General features: G+C 43.9%; 1 protein-coding gene across 5 annotated transcripts in view; it reads right to left on the bottom strand.

Annotated features, from left to right (window-relative positions):
* Positions 1 to 20,781, bottom strand: part of MRPL42 (mitochondrial ribosomal protein L42) — a 52,060-nt gene that overhangs the window by 19,247 nt on the left and 12,032 nt on the right. For 3 of the 5 annotated variants that reach the window (XM_055095984.2, XM_003816871.5, XM_008969981.4), the window contains exons 4-5: positions 20,314 to 20,398; positions 12,162 to 12,325 (exon numbers count right to left, since the gene is read on the bottom strand). In XM_055095984.2, the coding sequence (XP_054951959.1) occupies positions 12,162 to 12,325; positions 20,314 to 20,398 (249 nt within the window). Of the gene's footprint in view, positions 1 to 10,397; positions 12,001 to 12,161; positions 12,326 to 20,313; positions 20,399 to 20,781 lie in introns of those variants that run through there. The other 2 variants (XM_055095982.2, XM_055095983.2) reach the window with 1 other exon arrangement.

Genomic DNA, 20,781 nt, shown 5'->3' with positions numbered 1-20,781 from the left:
ATAATAGTCTCTGAGGAATCACTTGAACCTGGGAGACGGAGGTTACAGTGAGCCTAGATTGTGCCATTGCACTCCAGGCTGGGGGACAAGAGCAGAACTCCGTCCCCACCCACCCCCAAACCCCCCCCAAAAAAATAGTCTCTGAGAATCTGTTGTATTTCTCTGGGATTGGTTGTGATGTCACCTTTGTCATTTCTGTATTACTTTTAACCTGGCTGTCTTTATTTTTAAAGTGGATTTCTTATAGGCAGCATATAGTTGGAGCTTGCCTTTTTTTTTTTTTTTTTTTTTTTTTACCTAATCTGACCTCAGTGCCCTATCTCATTTCAACATCAAGCTATTTCAAATGCTTTATCCCTCAGTTTTCAGCACTTTTACTCTTCCTCTGCTATTTGCTCTTATCTTACTTTCTTCATGACATTTTACTTTTTTATATTCACTTTGAGTATCTACTGTCCCTCTTAGCACAACTGCATATAATTATAGTTTATTAGGTATCTGTTAATGTTATATTTACATTTTTAGGTGACTTTTTTTGGTTAAATCTTCTCTGGAGTATTTTCTCTTTGTTAAGGATGTTGTCTGGGCGTGGTGGCTCATGCTTGTAATCTTAGCACTTTGGGAGCCCGAGGTGGGTGGATCGCTTGAGGTCAGGAGTTCAAGACCAGCCTGGCCAACATGGCGAAACCCTGCCTTTACTAAAAATACAAAAATTAGCCGGGTGTGGTGGTAACTGCCTGTAATCCCAGGTACTCGGGAGGCTGAGGCAGGAGAATTGCTTGAACTCAGGAGGTCGTGGCTGCAGTTAGCTGAGATTGTGCAACTGTGCTCCAGCCTAGGTGACAAAGCAAGACTCCGTGTCAAACAAAAACAAAAACAAAAAACCCAAACATCTGTTTTGTAATTTTCCACAATAATTCTAACACAGTATCCTTAATACAATGTATGGGTATTAAATGATTGTCTGATGGAATACTATCTCACCTAATTGTCTTCACAGCTTCTTTAAGGTGTTCAGTTCCTCTTTGAAATGGTACTTTATGGAAGTTTTGAGGATGCACTGGTAAATTTCCCAGTGATTCTTGGAAGTTTTATTTCCAGAGTTCAGCTACCAGGTTACATGGGTTTATCCATTTTATCTAGGTGGGTCACAGGTGGGTTAAGATGTTCCTCATTATCAGATTCTTAATCAAGGTCAGCAGATCCTTAATGATCCAGAAGTGTTGTCCCACTTCATTCAGTTTTGAAGCTACCTGAGTCTAATTATTGGCCTCACCCAAGGTGGGTGAACTGGGAGTGTAAGTTGTATGACTCTAAAGAATCAATGCTGAATAGGCCAGTGGCTAATAAGTATCGTTGATTAGATTATCTCATGTCTGAAAATCTGAAGTGTTTACTATTAAATGTGTGGGCCAGGATTACAAGCTTGTAATCCCAGCACTTTGGGAGGCCAAGGTGGACAGATTGCTTGAGCCCAGCAGTTGGAGACCAGCATGGGCAACATGGCAAACCCTATCTCTCCAAAAAATACAAACAACAACAAAAAAATCAGCCAGGTATGGTAGTATGCTTCTGTAGTCCCAGCTACTTAGGAGGCTGAGTCTTTACTCTTCCTTAGTTGGCATGAAAAAAAATCAAGTCATAAAGTATTCCTTCTAATATAATCTTCCTAGAACACATCATTTGAGCAATATTATTATTGTAGGACTTTTTTCTTAGGTCAGCTAAAGACACACAACCACAAAAAATTAGGCTCACAGACAATTTGAAGGGTGAGGAAGGACAGGGTTTATTGGGTGAAAAGGAAAAAACTCAGCAAAGCAAGAGAGGTTCCTGTTAACAGGCCCACATCTCACAGATTGAATCCCCAGGTTACCACACCAGATCACAGAGGCCAGGCTCCTTTTCCCTGCAAACAGCGCGAACTTCATGAAGCTCCACCCCATTTTCCCAGTGCACAAGCTGGTCGGAGTTTCTCTGGGGACCCCTGTATCACTATATCTCTATAGAGTTCCTGATGGTGTGTCTGTTACTTTTCTCATTAATTCGACCTTAGTAACGGTTGAAATTCTTTTTACATATCTAAAGTTAATATACTATCTTGATTTATCTTGGTGCTTCCTTTTCATCTCCCTTGTCTCTAGATTTTGGAGTGCCCCAAGAATCAGTCCTTGGACCTCTCCACTTTTCTGTTCCATTCTCTAGGACAGGAATCTCGTCCAGTCCCATGGCATTAAATACCATCTGTGTGATGATAACTTCCAAATCCATCTGTGGTCAAGACCTGTCCCTTGACCTCTAGACTTATATATCCAACTGCCTACTTGACATGTGTAGTAGGTATCCTTAACTTGGTATGTGTCTAACTGCGCTTCTGATGGTCCTCCACAAACCAGCTTCTCCTGCAGCCTGCTCTCTCAGTTAATGCCAGTTCTATTCTTCTAGGTGCTTGGGCCAAAAACCTTGGTACCACTCTTGACTCCTCTCTCTGTCTCATACTCAACATCTGGTCTATTAGCGAATCTTGTTAGCTCTATCTCCAAAATGTATCTAGATTTGACCACTTGTCACCATTCCCTCTGCCGCTATCCTAGTCCAAATCACCACTCTTGCCTGTTTTGTTGAAATAACTTCCTAACTGGTCTCCCAGCTGCTTCCTTTGCTTTGCTGCAGTCTGTTTGTAGCGTAGCAACCAGAGTAACCTACTGTTAACACCTCCCTTGGTTCTTGTAATTTTTCTGTTGAAAATCCTCAAACAGCTTCCTATCTCACTCAGAAACACTCTAGGCCTACAACTGCCTACATGATTTGGTCCTGCATTACCTCTCTGCTCTCATGCCCTACTGTCTTTTCCTTGTTCATGTATTCTGGCTACATGGCCTCTTTTTTGCTTTTGAACATGTCCTTCCCTCCACCTCAGGGCTTTTATACTTGCTGTTTGTCTGCATAGAACACTCTTTCTCACAGTTATCAGTAAAGCTAGCTCTCTTACTTCCTTCAGGTTTTTACTCAATGAAGGCTTCCCTGACCAGCTTATTCATCTTATTTTCCTATCTCCTGTATTGGAATGTAAGATCCATGAAAGTCGGGATTTTTATCTTGTTTTGTGTACTACAGAATCATTAGGATCTACACATAGTAGGTGCTCACACATTTTAAAATGGATAAATGATTCTGATTCTCATAATAACTTTTTTTTTTTTCTTTTGAGACAGGGTCTTGCCCTGTCACCCAAACTGGAATGCAGTGACCTGATCTCAGCTCACTACAACCTTCACCTCCCAGGTTCAAGAGATTCTCCTGCCTCAGCCTCCTGAGTAGCTGGGACTACAGATGCATACCACTATGCCTGGCTACTTTTTAAATTTTTTGTAGAGATGCGGTTTCACCATGTTGCCCAGGCTGGTCTCAAACTCCTGGGCTCAGTTGATCTGCCCACCTTGGCCTACCAGAGTGCTGGAATTACAGGGATGAGCCACTGTGCCCAGCCCCCACGATTTTTAGAAATTAGCTGGGCATGGTGGTGCATGCCTGTAGTCCTACCTACTCAGAAGACTGAGATGGGAGGATCACTTGAGCCCAGGAGCTTGAGGGTGCAATGAGCTATGATTGTGTCATTACACTCCATCCTGGGTGTTAAAGCAAGACCGTGACTCTAAGAAAGAAAGGAGGAGAGAAAAAGAGAGGGGGTGGGGGGAGGGAGGGAGGCAGGCAGGCAGGAAGGAGAAAATAATTCTAAATTTCTGAAATATAGGGCAATCTTACAAATGCATGAATAATAGTACCACTTTATTTAAGAAACTACTTTAATATTTTCCCATGGAGACAACAAAAATTAGCTACTTCCATCAGTAGGAAACAGATTTGATTACCTAGCTTAGTATGAACCAGGAGGTAAAAGTTTTCTGGGTTAAGAGCTGTAGACCACTACAGAGAAGGAAATCAAGACAAAGAATTTGGGAGGGAGTAAGTTGGGACCGACTCATATTCAGAGAAGGACTGTGTGGTAGATAGAGCTCCCTCTCCCCTCTCCCCTCTCCCCTCTCCCCTCTCCCCTCTCCCCTCCCCCCTCCCCCCTCCCCCCTCTCCCCTCTCCCCTCTCCCCTCTTTCCACGGTCTCCCTCTGATGCCGAGCCGAGGCTGGACGGTACTGCTGCCATCTCAGCTCACTGCAACCTCCCTGCCCGATTCTCCTGCCTCAGCCTGCCGAGTGCCCGCGATTGCAGGCGTGCGCCGCCACGCCTGACTGGTTTTCGTATTTTTTTGATGGAGACGGGGTTTCGATGTGTCGGCTGGGCTGGTCTCCAGCTCCTAACCGCGAGTGATCCGCCAGCCTCGGCCTCCCGAGGTGCCGGGATTGCAGACGGAGTCTCGTTAACTCAGTGCTCAATGGCGCCCAGGCTGGAGTGCAGTGGCGTGATCTCGGCTCGCTACAACCACCTCCCAGCCGCCTGCCTTGGCCTCCCTAAGTGCCGAGATTGCAGCCTCTGCCTGGCAGCCACCCCGTCTGGGAAGTGAGGAGCGTCTCCGCCTGACTGCCCATCGTCTGGGATGTGAGGAGCCCCTCTGCCTGGCTGCCCAGTCTGGAAAGTGAGGAGCGTCTCTGCCCGGCCGCCATCCCATCTAGGAAGTGAGGAGCGCCTCTTCCCGGCCGCCATCACATCTGGGAAGTGAGGAGCGTCTCTGCCCGGCCGCCCATCGTCTGAGATGTGGGGAGCACCTCTGCCCTGCCGCCCCGTCCGGGATGTGAGGAGTGTCTCTGCCCGGCCGCCCTGTCTGAGAAGTGAGGAGACCCTCTGCCTGGCAACCGCCCCGTCTGAGAAGTGAGGAGCCCCTCCGCCCGGCAGCCACCCTGTCTGAGAAGTGAGGAGCGTCCTCCCTCCTCGTCTGGGAGGGAGGTGGGGGGGTCAGCCCCCCACCCGGCCAGCCGCCCCGTCCGGGAGGTGAGGGGCACCTCTGCCCGGCCGCCCCTACCGGGAAGTAAGGAGCCCCTCTGCCCGGCCAGCCGCCTCGTCCGGGAGGGAGGTGGGGGGGTCAGCCCCCCGCCTGGCCAGCCGCCCCGTCCGGGAGGCGAGGGGCGCCTCTGCCCGGCCGCCCCTACTGGGAAGTGAGGAGCCCCTCTGCCCGGCCAGCCGCTCTGTCTGGGAGGGAGGTGGGGGGGTCAGCCCCCGGCCCGGCCAGCCGCCCCGTCCGGGAGGGAGGTGGGGGGGTTAGCCCCCCGCCTGGCCAGCCGCCCCATCCGGGAGGTGAGGGGCGCCTCTGCCCGGCCGCCCCTTCTGGGAAGTGAGGAGCCCCTCTGCCCGGCCAGCCGCTCTGTCTGGGAGGGAGGTGGGGGGGGGGTCAGCCCCCGGCCCGGCCAGCCGCCCCGTCCGGGAGGGAGGTGGGGGGGTTAGCCCCCCGCCTGGCCAGCCGCCCCATCCGGGAGGTGAGGGGCGCCTCTGCCTGGCCGCCCCTTCTGGGAAGTGAGGAGCCCCTCTGCCCGGCCAGCCGCCCCGTCTGGGAGGGAGGTGGGGGGGTCAGCCCCCCGCCCGGCCAGCCGCCCCGTCCGGGAGGGAGGTGGGGGGGTCAGCCCCCCGCCCGGCCAGCCGCCCCGTCCGGGAGGGAGGTGGGGGGTCAGCCCCCCGCCCGGCCAGCCGCCCCGTCCGGGAGGGAGGTGGGGGGGTCAGCCCCCCGCCCGGCCAGCCGCCCCGTCCGGGAGGGAGGTGGGGGGGTCAGCCCCCCGCCCGGCCAGCCGCCCCGTCCGGGAGGGAGGTGGGGGGTCAGCCCCCCGCCCGGCCAGCCGCCCCGTCCGGGAGGGAGGTGGGGGGGTCAGCCCCCCGCCCGGCCAGCCGCCCCGTCCGGGAGGGAGGTGGGGGGATCAGCCCCCCGCCCGGCCAGCCGCCCTGTCCGGGAGGTGAGGGGCGCCTCTGCCCGGCCACCCCTACCGGGAAGTGAGGAGCCCCTCTGCCCGGCCAGCCGCCCCCTCCGGGAGGGAGGTGGGGGGGTCAGCCCCCCGCCGGGCCAGCCGCCCCGTCGGGGAAGTGAGGGGCGCCTCTGCCCGGCCGCCCCTACTGGGAAGTGAGGAGCCCCTCTGCCCGGCCAGCCGCCCTGTCCGGGAGGGAGGTGGGGGGTCAGCCCCCCGCCCGGCCAGCCGCCCCGTCCGGGAGGGAGGTGGGGGGGTCAGCCCCCCGCCCGGCCAGCCGCCCCGTCCGGGAGGTGAGGGGCGCTTCTGCCCGGCCGCCCCTACTGGGAAGTGAGGAGCTCCTCTGCCCGGCCACCACCCCATCTGGGAGGTGTACTCAACAGCTCATTGAGAACGGGCCATGAAGACAATGGTGGTTTTGTGGAATAGAAAGGGGGGAAAGGTGGGGAAAAGATTGAGAAATCGGATGGTTGCTGTGTCTGTGTAGAAAGAGGTAGACATGGGAGACTTTTCATTTTGTTCTGTACTAAGAAAAATTCTTCTGCCTTGGGATCCTGTTGATCTGTGACCTTACCCCCAACCCTGTGCTCTCTGAAACATGTGCTGTATCCACTCAGGGTTGAATGGATTAAGGGCGGTGCAAGATGTGCTTTGTTAAACAGATGCTTGAAGGCAGCATGTTCGTTAAGAGTCATCACCACTCCTTAATCTCAAGTACCCAGGGACACAAACACTGCGGAAGGCCACAGGGTCCTCTGCCTAGGAAAACCAGAGAACTTTGTTCACTTGTTTATCTGCTGACCTTCCCTCCACTATTGTCCTGTGACCCTGCCAAATCCCCCTCTGCGAGAAACACCCAAGAATGATCAATAAAAAAGAAAAAAAAAAAAAAAGAGCTGTAGACCAGTGTTCCAGATGTCACTGAGTCATTGTGTAATCTAAGAAGTGTAACAATATAACTTGGTTTGCCAGGAGCAATCTCAATTTAACTCTTGTATTAATTAATAGTGTCTGCAAGGTTCCCAATCTGGATGATAGAATAAGGTCATCGTAAAATTAAGGTGCTTGCTTTTGGCTAGTGATTGTAGTGCACATTAAAAATCATGCATGATAAGATATGTGTAAATGCTATTTGACATTTATTGAGCATATTTTAGAACTTGACTTTGTTCAGTTTACAGCTATCAGAGTCTCAAACATTTTCAGTCTTGAGTAGTAAATATAATTGAACAGTGTATGCTGAATGACACTTTTAATGGATAGTTCTTAGCATTCTGAAGGTCTCATACTTCATTGAGAGTCTGATAAAAGTTTTGAATGCACTGCCCAGAAAAACACCTATTCAAAATTTTTACAAATAATTTCAAGAGGTTAATGACTTCCCAAACCCCTTCTAGAACCAGAATCTGTAAGGAACTTAAATCAACAAGCAAAAATAAGTAATTCCATTAAAAAGTGGGCTAGGGAACATGAACAGACACTTCTCAAAAGAAGACATACAAGCAGCCAACAAACATATGAAAAAATGCTCAACATCACTAATCATCAGAGAAATGCAAATTTTAAAAAAATCACAGTGTGATACTAGCTGATACTAGTTAGAATGGCTATTATTAAAAACAGATAAAAATAATAAATGTTGGCAAGGCTGCAAAGAAAAGCAAATGCTTACATACTATTGGTGGGAATGTAAATTAGTTCAGCCACTGTGGAAAGCAATTTGGAGATTTCTCAAAGAACTAAAAACAGAACTCCCATTCGACCCACCAATCCCATTACTAGGTAAATACCCAAAGGAACAGAAACTGTTCCACCAAAAAGACACATGTAATTGTATGTTCACTGTAGCACTACTCACAACAGCAAAGACATGGAATCAATCCAGGTGCCTGTCAATGGTGAACTGGATAAAGAAAATGTGGTACACATACACCATGGAATACTATACAGACATAAAAAAAGAACAAAATCATGTCCTTTGCAGCAGCACAGATGCAGCTGGAAGCCATTATCCTAAGCGAATTAACACAGAAACAGAAAACCAAATACCACACGTTCTCACGTGTAAGTGGGAGCCAAACACTGGGTACACACGGACACAAAGATGGAAACAAAAAACACTGGGGACAACAGACAGGAGGGAAAGAGGTGAGAGAAAGCTGAAGAACTACCTATTGGGCACTACCTCACTGCCTGGGTGATGGGTTCAATCATACTCCAAACCTCAGCATCACACAATATACCCTTGTGTACCCTCTGAAGCTAAAAATTGAAATAAAACAACAACCAAAAAATCCTTATCTTAGGGTCTCCTAGGAAACCACATCTAAGACAGCATCTATTAAAATACATACATACATATATACATAGTGAAAGGCAAGCTTAGATAAAAAAATTTACAAAGCATATAGCTCATATAGCACTTTGGTCTGTAAGTTTTATACCTTAGTAAGACAACCAATTTGCTTTTTAAAAAATAGGCAAAATATTTCTACAGATACTTAACTGAAAACAAACAAAAACCAAAACCCAAACATATGAATGGCCAATAAGCACATGAGAAGATGTTCAACATCTAGGTAGGTTAACCTCTACCTCTATGAACAGTCCTACCTCATATTATACCCAATTCCCTATGGAGAACATAGAAATAGAGAACACTTCTATTTTATATTTTAAATACTTCTGCATAGTTTAAAAATACTTTTTAAAAATGTGTGTTTTGGCCAGGCATGGTGGCTCACACCTGTAATCCCAGCACTTTGGGAGCCCAAGGCAGTGGGATCACTTGAAGTCTGGAGTTTGAGACCAGCCTGGCCAACATGGTGAAACCCCGTCTCTACTAAAAATACAAAAAACAGCCAGGCATGGTGATGTGCACCTGTAGTCCCAGTTACTTGGGAGGCTGAGGCACTAGAATCGCTTGAATCCGGGAGGCGGAGGTTGCAGTGAGCCGAGATGGCACCACTGCACTCCAGCCTGGGCGACACAGCAAGACTCTGTCTCAGAAAAATAAAAAATAAAAATAAAAATAAAATGTGTTTTATACCTTTTAATAAAAACTTATTTAAGAAGAAGTTATATACCCCCAGTTATTAAATTCATAATGAGTCCCGTTCTTTTGACTGCTGTAACTTAAGAACTGTGAAATATTTAGTAAATCATCCTTCTATATACTAAATGAGGTTTAAAATGAAATGGTCTGACTAGGGAAAACAAGCTGAGAATGAATGAATGAATCAATGGATGAATGGACAGACGGACAGATAGATAGACAGGCAAAAAGAAAGAAATGGCCACTGACATCCAGAAACCAACACTTGAAAATGACTCACATTAATCCAAAATACATATGTAGATATCAAATAAATATGTGTTGAATGATAAGTGATTACACATAGGCATATTTAAAATTCAGCAAGATGATACATCTACAAGGACAAGGCCTACAGATAAAATTTCTCTTTATACACATAAACTAGTCTCTGGGGTTTTTCTGCCAAGCTCTTTATTAGGATATATATTGGGATAATCTAATTAAAGTCACTTTACAATTAAAAAACGCCTAGTAATTTTGATGGGAAAAAATATCAGGAGATTAAATTAACTAGCAGTCAAAAGCTGATTAGCAGTAAGATTAAGTAAATAAGATTAAACATAGGGTACTAGACACAAATGTCTAAAGACAACATGCTCGGTTTTAAGACTCCTAGTCTCCCTGTCTTCAGTCTTGTCTCCGTCAAGTTACATACCTTTAGAGTGATTTGGTTATGAATGCTTAAAACAGATTGTAGCAATATGGAACATGCAGGAAAGAAACAGGTACTGAAAGCCATTACAGAAGAAGTTGAAACAAGGTTTGAACTCAAATACCTGGATAATGTGATATAAATCAAAAATAAACCTGAGATGTTAAGAATCATAAAAAGAAATCTCAGAATATAATGAGATTTAATGATTTAAGACACAGGGCTATGAGATGGTTTCCTAATTTGTTTGCACATATCCTAACCTTACAATTAAAAATATAGAGAAAAATCCAGATAGCATGCATAAACAAAGTGGGTATTAAATAAGAAGGAAGGCCGGGAGCAGTGGCTCATGCCTGTAATCCCAGCACTTTGGGAGGCCAAGGTGGGCAGATCACCTGAGGTCAGGAGTTCGAGACCAGCCTGTCCAACATGGTGAAACCTTGTCTCTACTAAAAATACAAAAAATTAGCCAGGTATGGTGGCAACATGCTTGTAGTCCCAGTTACTTGGGAGGCTGAGGCAGGAGAATCACTCGAACCTGGGAGGCGGAAGTTGCAGTGAGCTGAGATCACACCACCGCACTCCAGCCTAGGTGACAGAGCAAGACTATGTCTCAATAAATAAATAAATAAAATAAAATAAATAAGAAGGAAAAATCAAGGAAGGAGATACAAAAGAGAAGCAGGAATTGAAAGACTATGTTGCCTGCCCCCCCAAAAAATCAATATTTTTCCTTGGGAAAATGATACAAAAAAATCACTTTTATTATAGAGATTATTAAGAAAGGGGCTTCTTAAGACAGGAAACGATGGGCTATGTTTTGTTATAATAAATTAATATTCTGGGTGCCATAATCCGACCTATTAGTAATTTCCCCCACACACTTTATCCGAAATGCTGTTTCCTCTGCCTGTGAAGTTTACCCCTCATTCTCCATGGGTTAACTCCTAACCCTCCTTCAAGGCTCTATCACACTTGATTTAACCGTTTATTTACTCTACTATCTTCCCTCCTTGACTATAAACAATTTGTAAGTGGGGATTATGTTTTACATTAACCAGCACTTAGAGCCACTTGATAAATGTATATTCATTAATTCTATAAATGTACCCTGCCATAAATATGCCAGCCAGTGCTAGTTACTGAGTTAAACAAGTAAGAACAAAGTTTTGTTCAAACTAGCTGGGCGTGGCAGAGTGTGCCTGTAATCCCAGCTACTTAGGAGGCTGAGGAAGGAGGATTGCTTGAGCCCACGAGTTCAAGATCAGCCTGGGTAACATAATGAGACCTCCTTCTCACAAAAAAAAAAAAAAGAAAAAAAGTTTGTTCAAATATAAACAACAAAAACATCTTATAGTTTGGTATGGAAGAAGATAGATACAAAAGAAAAAAATCCAAAAGAGGAAAACTAATTAATGCCAGAGTCAAATGGCAGGTAAGAATCGATGGAAAATGTGAGTATTTGCAAACATCAGGGCAATTAGTTTCCAAGGGAACTGAGAACAACATACGCTGCCCAATCATTTTCTGTACCCCAATGTTTTTTTCGATAACTCAAAATATGATAAAGAAATTGATAAAGGGCTGAAGACACAATCAATTACTTAACAGGAAAATGAACAAAAACAACATATTAAATGAATACCTCATAGAATGTAAAAATTTTCAAGAACTCTTACAAAATTCACTGAAAGCTCTGGTTAAATTCCCCTATTAAAATAAAGAAAAAAAGAAGTACTATTTCATTTTAGCTAAATTATATGTAAATTTAAAAGTACAGTGGCAGTGGCTCATTCTTACAATCCCAGCTGAGGGAGGAGGATCACTTGAGTCCAGGAGTTTAAAATCAGCCTGCGCAACACAGTGAGTGAGACCTTGCCTCTACAAAAGAAAAAAAAAGAGCCAGGCTCGGTGGCTCACGCCTGTAATCCCAGCACTTTGGGAGGCCAAGGTGGGTGGATCACAAGGTCAGGAGTTCGAGACCATCCTGGCTAACACGGTAAAACCCCGCCTCTAATGAAAATACAAAAAATTAGCCGGGCATAGTGGCATGCGCCTGTAGTCCCAGCTACTCAGGAGGCTGAGGCAGGAGAATCGCTTGAACCTGGGAGGTGGAGGTTGCAGTGAAACGAGATCGCGCCACTGCACTCCAGCCTGGGTGACAGAGCAAGACTCTTTGTCTCAAAAAAAAAAAAAGAACAAAATTAGCCAGGTGTGGTGGCACATGCCTGTAGTACTAGCTACTCGGAAGGCTAAAGTGCGAAGATCACTTGAGCACTGGAAGTTGAGGCTGCAGTGAGCTGAGATTGTGGCACTGCACTCCAGCCTGGGTGACAGAGCGAGATCCTGTCTCAGGAAAGAAAAAAAAAGTACAACATAGTAGGTGATTCTACTTGGGGTTAATTTCCTCATGCAAAACACCACTTCAGAAGTTTGTTATTGCAAGAAAATCCATGTGTTCCTTTACTCTATGTAGTAGAGATTGAAGAAAAGAAAAGAAAACTTACCGTCCATGAGGATACCAACGGTGCTTAGTAGTAAAGAACATTTTGCTAAGTTGTTCTATCATAGGTCCTTCCTCAAGGTGTTCAACTTTTTCTTCCAATCTGGTTTTCAGCACTTGATCATGTGTTTCTTCATTATTATGCACAGGATCTGGCCGAGGGATAGGCTACAAAATAATCAGTAACAAACATCATGAAGATGTGGGAATGTTAGCCAGCATTTGTTTGAGATTACAATAAAACAATTACCATATTCAGTAATTCACTATAGTACTTTAGGGTGGGCAAATAAGTTATCAAAACAAAGTTTCACTTAGTTGCATTATTCATTAGTCAGAAATATTTTTCTTCTCACAGCAAATTTTAGGTTTCTTTTCCAATAATAAAGTTCTTATTTAGGCCAGGTGCAGTGAGTGGCTCATGCCTGTAATCCCAGCACTTTGGGAAACCAAGGCAGGAGAATCACTTGAGCCCAGGAGTTCCAAAGCATGGGACCAGCTTGGACAACATGGTCAGACAAAAAAAATTTTAAAACTATCTAGGTGTGATGGCATGCACCTGCAGTCCCAGCTACTCAAGAGGCTGAAGTGGGAGGATCACTTGAGACCAGGAGGTCGAGGCTACCTGTGATCACACTACTGCGCTCCAGCCTGGGTGACAGAGTGAAACCCTGTCTCAAAAAAGAGAAAGAAAAATAGAAAGGCCGGGTGTGGTGGCTCATGCCTGTAATTCCAGCACTTTGGGAGGCCAAGGTGGGAGGATCACTTCAGTTCAAGAGTTCAAGACCAGCCTGGGCAACACAGCGAGACCGTGTCTCTACTACAAATAAAAAAAAAGAAAAAAAGAAAGCCCTCATTTAATGTTCTTATTTTCTGCAGTAATAAAGTACTTATTACTTTAGTTTCTGTTTCTCAAAGGTATAAATTATGCCTATTATTATTTTTTAACTTAAAAGTTTACCATTTACCTTTTATATCATTAAGATGAGAAACAATTAAAAACTTTTCATTGAAAATGACATTTTTTGGCCGGGTGCAGTGGCTTACACCTGTAATCCCAGCACTTTGGGAGGCCAAGGCAGGTGGATCACCTGAGGTCAGGAGTTCAAGACTAGCCTGGCCAACATGGTGAAACCCCATCTCTACTTAAAAATTAGCTTGGTGCGGTAGCGCATGCCTGTAATCCCAGCTACTCAGGAGGCTGAGGAAGGAGAATCGCTGTAGCCCAGGAGGCAGAGGTTGCAGTGAGCCAAGATTGCACCATTGCACTCCAGCCTGGGCGAAAGAGCAAGACTGTCTCAAAAAAAAAAAAAGAAAGAAAATGACATTTCTTACATCCAATGGAAGCAGAAAAATTTTCAACATTTTCATTTCAGGTGACTAAAATGCCACCAAACAGTGCTTTATTGTAATTTAAATAGCTTTCCCCCAAAGTTAATGATTACTAAAAATCTTATCTCCTCAACACACATGAATGATATACAACATATTCCACCAGTAATAGTGACTCACTAAAGACTTTAAGAATCAGTGTCTTGGCCAGCCATGTGGCTCACATCTGTAATCCCAGCACTTTCGGAGGTCAAGGTGGCAGAACCACTTGAGCCCAGGAGTTTGAGACCAGCCTGGGCAACATCTCTACAAAAAATTTAAAAACCTCATCTCTACAAAAAATTTAAAAACAAAAAATAAATTAGCCAGGTGTGGTGGTGCATGGCTGCAGTCCCAGCTACTTGGGGTCTGAGGCAGGATGATCCTTTGAGCCCAGGAGTTCAAGGCTGCAGTGAGCCATGACTGCACAGTACCCTCCTGCCTGAGCAAGAGTGAGACCCTCTCTCAAAACAAAACAAAACGGAAAACAAAAGGAATCACTATCTTGGAGGGTCAAGTTACCTATATTTTAAATATTAAGTGATATTAAGGTATGTAACAAAGATTGTAACATTCAATACTATATAACGCTATCATAATGAAAGTAACATATTCAATAATAATAATATATATGTAACAAGATTGTAACACTGCCTTGCTTTAAAATAACAATATGTATGTATTATAATACAATGAAAATCTGAATTTACAACCAGTAAGAAACAATTCAAACACAGATATTTTCTTTACATTCATACGCTATTAGTGACAACTACATTCTACCACTGTATTAAATATTATAGCATATATTTATATCTAGTTTATGCACATGAAACAAGACCTCTTTAAAAGGCAATGTGGCCAGGTGCGGTGGCTCACATGTGTTAATCCTAGCACTTTGGGAGGCTGAGACAGGCAGATCACTTTGAGCTCAGGAGTTGGAGACGCTGTCTCTACAAAAAATACAAAAAATTAGCCAGGCATGGTAGCTCACACCTGCAGTCCTGGCTACTCAGGAGGCTGAAATGGGAGGATCACTTAAGCCTGGGAAGCGGAGGCTGCAGTGAGCCAAGATCGCGCCACTGCATTCCAGTCTTGGTGACACAGACAGACCCTGTGTCAATTAAAAAAAAAAAAAAAGGCAATGTGGGCCACGTGCAGTGGCTCACACCTGTAATCCCAGCACTTAGGAAGGTCAAAGTGGCAAAGGAATGCTTGAGCCTAGGAGGTCGAGACCAGCCTAGGCACCATGGTAAGACCCCCCATCTCTGTTTATATATATATATATATATATATGTGTGTGTGTTTTTTAAAAAGCAATGGAGGTGGCACAATTAAGTAAAGTCATGGGCTGCATAAGAATGTTTTGAGGCCGGGCGCAGTGACTCACGCCTGTAATCCCAGCACTTTGGGAGGCCACGGTGGGCGGATCACATGAGGTCAAGAGTTCATGACCAGCCTGGCCAACATGTTGAAACTCTGTCTCTACTGAAAATACAAAAAATTAGCCAGGTGTGGTGGTGCATGCCTGTAACCTCAGCTACTCGGGAGGCTGAGGCAGAAGAATCGTTTGAACCCAGGAGGCAGAGGTTTCAGTGAGCTGAGATCATGCCACCGCATTCCACCCTGGGTGACAGGGCAAGATTCTGCCTGAAATAACAATGTTTTAGTCAATAATGTACAGTGATGAAAGACAGTGTATACTACAGTGGTCCCATAAGATTATCATGAAGCTAAAAAAATTCCTGTCACCTAGTGATGGTGCAGAACGCCATAGTGCAATGCATTGCTTACATGTTTGTGGTGGTGCCAATGTAAACAAACCAACTGCACTGCCAGCTGTATAAAAGTATAGCACATACAATTATGTATAGCACATAATACTTGATAATAATAATAAATAACGGCAGGCTACAGTGGCTCATGGCTGTAATTCCAGCACTTTGTGAGGCTTGAGCTCAGGAGTTCAAAACCAGCCAGAGTAACATGTAGTGAGACCCCGTCTCAACCAAAATAATTAAATAATAAAAATAATAATAAATGACTAGGCAACTGGTTTATGCATTTACTATACTATATACTTTGTATCATTATTTTAGAGCGTACTCCTACTTGTTAAAAAAAGTCAATTGTAAAACAGCCTCAGGCAAGCCCTTCAGGAGGTATTCCAGAAGAAGACACTGTTATCATAGGAGATGACAGCTCCAGGCATGTTACTGTACCTGAAGACCTTCCAGTGGGACAAAATGTGGAGGTAGAAGACAGTAATATTGATCATCCTGACCCTGTGTGGGCCTAGACTGTGTTTGTGTCTTAGTTCTCACAAAAAAAGTTTAAAAAGTGCAAACAAAAATTTTAATACAAAAAAGCTTATAGAATAAGGATATAAAGAAAATATTTTTGTATAGCTGTACACGATATTTTAAGCTAAGTGTTATTACAAAAGAGTAAAAAAGTATTAAAATTTTTTTTAAGTTTATTAAGTTTAAAAGTGACAGTAACCTAAGGTTAATTTATTATTAAAGAAAGAAAAATATTTTTTTAAAAATTTGGTGTAGCCTAAGCATACAGTGTTTATAAAGTATACAGCAGTGTACAATAATGTACTAGGCCTTTACACTCACTGACTCACCCAGGGCAACTTCCAGTCCTATAAGCTCCATTTTTGGTTAAGTACCCTATACAGGTATATTACATTTTATCTTTTATAGCACATTTTTATTGTGCCTTTTCTATGTTTAAATACGTTTAGATACATAAATATTGACCATTGTGTTACAATTGCCTATAGTATTCACTACAGTAATATGCTGTATACGTTTGCAGCCTGGGAGCAATAGGCTATACCATAAAGTCTGGGTGTGTAGTAGGCTACACCATCTCGGTTTGCGTAAGTGACACTCTATGATGTTCACATAACAATGAAATTGCCTAACGATGCATTTCTCAGAACATATCCCCATCAGTAAGCAATGCATGACTGTACTACAGAAATGCAAAGTAACAAAGATATCAGTGAAAAGTAGAAAGGGAGACAAGTCAGAGCCTTGTCACAAAAACCAGAATGGGGCCAGGTGTGGTGGCTCATGCCTGGTAATCCCAGCACTTTGGGAGGCCAAGGCAGGCAGATCACTTGAGGCCAGGAGTTAGACACCAGCCTGGCCAACATGGCGAAACCCCCTCTCCACTGAAAATACAAAAATTAGCCAGGCGTGGTCACGAGTGCCTGTAATCCCAGCTATTTGGGTGGCTGAGGCATAAGAATCGCTTGAACCTGGGGAGGCATGGAGGTTGCAATGAGACAAGATCACACCACTGCATTCTAGCCTGGTTGACAGAGCGAGACTCTGTCTCAAAAAAAAAAAAGAACCAGATTGGGCAAGGTACAGTGGTTCATGCTTGTAAGCCCAGCACTTTGAGAAGCCAAGGTGAGAGGACTGCTTGAGTCCAGGAATTCAAGATCAGTTTGGACAACATAGTGAGACCCTGTCTCTACAAAAATTTAAAAAATTAGCTGGGCATGGTGGTGTGTGCCTATAGTCCGAGCTACTCATGAGGCTAAAGTGGGAGGATTGCTTGAGCCCATGTTACTATTATTCTACTAATAGTAACATGTTCTCAAGAGTGTTTCTTATTTTGCAGCCCAATCTACAATTTATTGCTTGACAAACAAAAACTTCCCATGCTTTCTGATGTGAATGTCTCTTAGCCCTAAAACAAAAAACCCTGAAGCATGAAGAGGAAGGAACAACTTCATTCACTTAATAGAAAAATATTTATTGTGCACCTACCAAGTTCAAAGCGTTATTCCAGGTGCTGAAGACCAAGCAGGGGAAAAAAACACACAAGGCCCTGTCCTCATCAAGCTTACATTTTAGTGATGGGAGATAGCCAGAAAACATCCAGTATGCTAGAAATGATAAATGCTATTGAGAAAAGTAAATCAAAGGACAACAAGGAGTGCAGGAGCAGAGGTACAACTTTAAATGCAGTAGCCAAGGAAGGCCACACAAGATAACAAATAAGGAAAAAGACCTTAAGGAAAGAGAGTAAACTATGAAGTAAAAGCATTCCAGGCAACGGAAGCAGGAAATACAAAAGCTCTGAGTGGAGAGCTCACCTAATACAGCTGAAGAACAGCTGGGGTTGTGGTCAGTATGGTGGCAGTGGAGTGATTACTTGAAAACTTGTAGGAGTGATTACTTACCTAAACTAGAGAGATGAATATTGATGATGTGGCAGAGAAGATAATTGTCAAAACAAAGGAAACACAACAAAGAAAGAGGATGCAGGGGAGGTGGTCATGTGTACAGAGGAATGATGATAATGATAAACCATGATATCAGTCTGTGCTGGGTTAAGTAGGGAGTGAGAATGTGTGAGATACATGAGGGACTGTGAAAAAGTGGTTGGATCAATCGATGTAGGTTACAAAGAGGGAATGAATAATTCTTGGAGCTGGGAGACCAAGAGGGACTGGTAGTTAACTATTGGATTTCTTAAAATTTAGACTGGGAAAGAGGAGCAGCAATTATTGGTAATTAGAATATCTCTAGGGAATCATAGGGAATCCTCCCATGGAAGTGGGTAGCTGATGTAGAGAGAGATCAAGAAGTGAGACACCACGGTATTAGATCACCTACATGGATACTGAAGTAAAAGAATGAGGGTAAAACAGTATTGGAGAAAGTGTGACAGCAAGCTTAGAATATTCAAGGAAGTGCAGAGTGGTGGAGGAGGAGAAATAACCTGGCAGTTGGTAGATAACAGCAACAAAAAAAGATAGTAAATGATGCAGTTTAATGATACAAGCTACAAAGCTAGAAATTGTTAGGAAGGAAGAGAAATGATCTAGATTTGACAGTGAAGAGCTACAGAGATACCTTCCCCATCTTTAGACCCAGTGGTAAAAGAGTATGGGAGAGAAAACAGCAACTACTTAAAAGAACTGCTGGGGAAGTAACGTCTCCAGGGTACAGGCAGGTTTCTATTAGAGTCAGAAGGTGAAGGCAACATTCTGGAATAGGCTAAGATTGTAAGAGATTTTGCCAAGGGTGGTAAGTTCTACAAGTACAGTGGGAAAGTTTTGACAGTTGAGGAGGGTCAGATTCAGAGATATAAAGAGCCATTTGGGGATAAGAGTCTGGATGCTATGAAATGACCTGGCATTCTTAGTATAATTGCTAAAACACGGCAAATAAACCGAAGATATTTAACAAAATAACAATGGACAAAGGCACAATATAGTGTGACCTGGAGGGTTTATAGGCCAAAACTCAGTGATGTAGGCCTATTTTTCTAAACGTTGCCCAAGTAAGTGATAAAAAAGAGGCACTGAATTAGTACCTATGATACCTGGCTTTTGTTTCCTAACAAAGCAGGGAGACAAAATGGTGAGTTTAAAAAGGAATATAGCAATTATTTGTCGGGCGCGGTGGCTCATACCTGTAATCCCAGCGCTTTGGGAGGCTGAGGCAGGCGGATCATGAGGTCAAGAGATCGAGACTATCCTGCCCAACATGGTGAAACCCTGTCTCTACTAAAAATACAAAAATTAGCCGGGTGTGGTAGTGCACGCCTGTAGTCCCAGCTACTTGGGAGGCTGAGACAGGAGAATCGCTTGAACCCAGGAGGCAGAGGCTGCTGTGAGCCGAGATTGCGCCATTGCACTCCAGCCTGGGCAACAGAGTGAGACTCGGTCTCAAAAAAAAAAAAAAAGAAATTATTTGTCAAATCAACCAGCACCCTGACCCTAATGATGATTTTTCAAAATAAGTACCACTAAATACATCATGTGATGACTTAAACCATCTAATTTTCTCCTCAAAAAGCAAATCAAGGCCGGGCACGGTGGCTCATGCCTGTAATCCCGGCACTTTGGGAGGCCGAGGCAGGCGGATCACCTGAGCTTAGGAGTTCGAGATCAGCCTGGGCAACATGGTGAAACGCCGTCTCTACTAAAAATACAAAAATTAGCCGGGCGTGGTGGCAGGTGCCTGTAGTCCCAGGTACTCGGGAGGCTGAGACAGGAGAATAGCTTGAACCCAGGAGGTGGAGGTTGCAGTGAGCCGGATCACGCCACTGCACTCCTGCCTGGGTGACAGAGTGAGACCCTGTCTCAAAAAAAAACTAATCAAACATTACCTAGTAGAAGGAGGCTTAAAGAAATAGGAAAAAGCATTTCAAATACAAAACAATAAAAAGACTTGGGTCAAACTAAAAATAAATTATATTAAAAAAATACAAAATCCTCTTCTATCTAGTACTTGGCTTTTTAAAAAATAGGGAAAAAAATCTAACTGGGCCATTCAAAATATATACCTATGTTGGCCCATTAAAACATAAAAATAAAGAAATTCACCAAATGTTAAAAAAAAAAAAAAACTGTCAGAACCAATAGTAAAAAAGTAGCTGTAATCCCAGCACTCTAAAATACAACTTTTTCATAATTGTCTAGATTATAATATGGGGTAGTATGGGATAACGCATTTTATAATTTTATACTAGATGTATTTGATCCTTAACCAGAAATCTACCAAATTTTTTAGACCAGAAAACTGATGCCATAATTGTGTTTAAATGGTTCATTTTGTATTCTGAAAAAAGACTGTAAAGAAAGCAGATGAAAAATAAATAAGAGAAAAATCAAAATAGTAAAATTAAAAAGCCAAAAGAAAATCTAAAACAAAGAAAATCAGATGACTCCCTTCTTTTTGGATACTATAAAGAAGTGCAAACATTTCTAACAGCAAATTAAAAACTGCAAGAAATTTTCTCATACATACTTTTGTGTGTTCATATGGAATGTCCACAGAAGGGTGGTAGCATACTATTGTCCTGCCATCAGAAGTCAGAGCAAGCTCTACGTTGCTAAAAAAAAAGAATGTTTTAGAAATGAAGTTATACTGTATTCAAGGCAAAATGATTACCTTTTTTTTTTTTTTTTTTTGAGATGGACTCTCACTATGTCACCCAGGCTGGAGTGCAGTGGGCACTCCAGCCTAAAGCTAAAATTACTGCCCGGCCTAATAATCATTCTGGGCCCAGCGTGGTGGCTCATGCCTGTAATCCCAGCACTTTGTAAGGCCGAGGTGGGCAGATTGCTTGAGGTCAGGAGTTCAAGACCAGCCTGGCAAAACCCCGTCTCTACTAAAAATACAAATATTAGCCAGGTGTGGTGGCACACACCTGTAGTCCCAGCTACTCAGGAGGCTGAGGCAGGAGAATCACTTGAACCCAGGAGGCAGCGGCTG

This window comes from Pan paniscus, chromosome 10 (assembly GCF_029289425.2).
Source record: "Pan paniscus chromosome 10, NHGRI_mPanPan1-v2.0_pri, whole genome shotgun sequence".
In the NCBI taxonomy this organism is placed as follows: Eukaryota; Metazoa; Chordata; class Mammalia; order Primates; family Hominidae; genus Pan; species Pan paniscus.
Note: the sequence above shows the minus strand (reverse complement) of the source record. Positions and strands in the feature narration are given on the sequence as shown.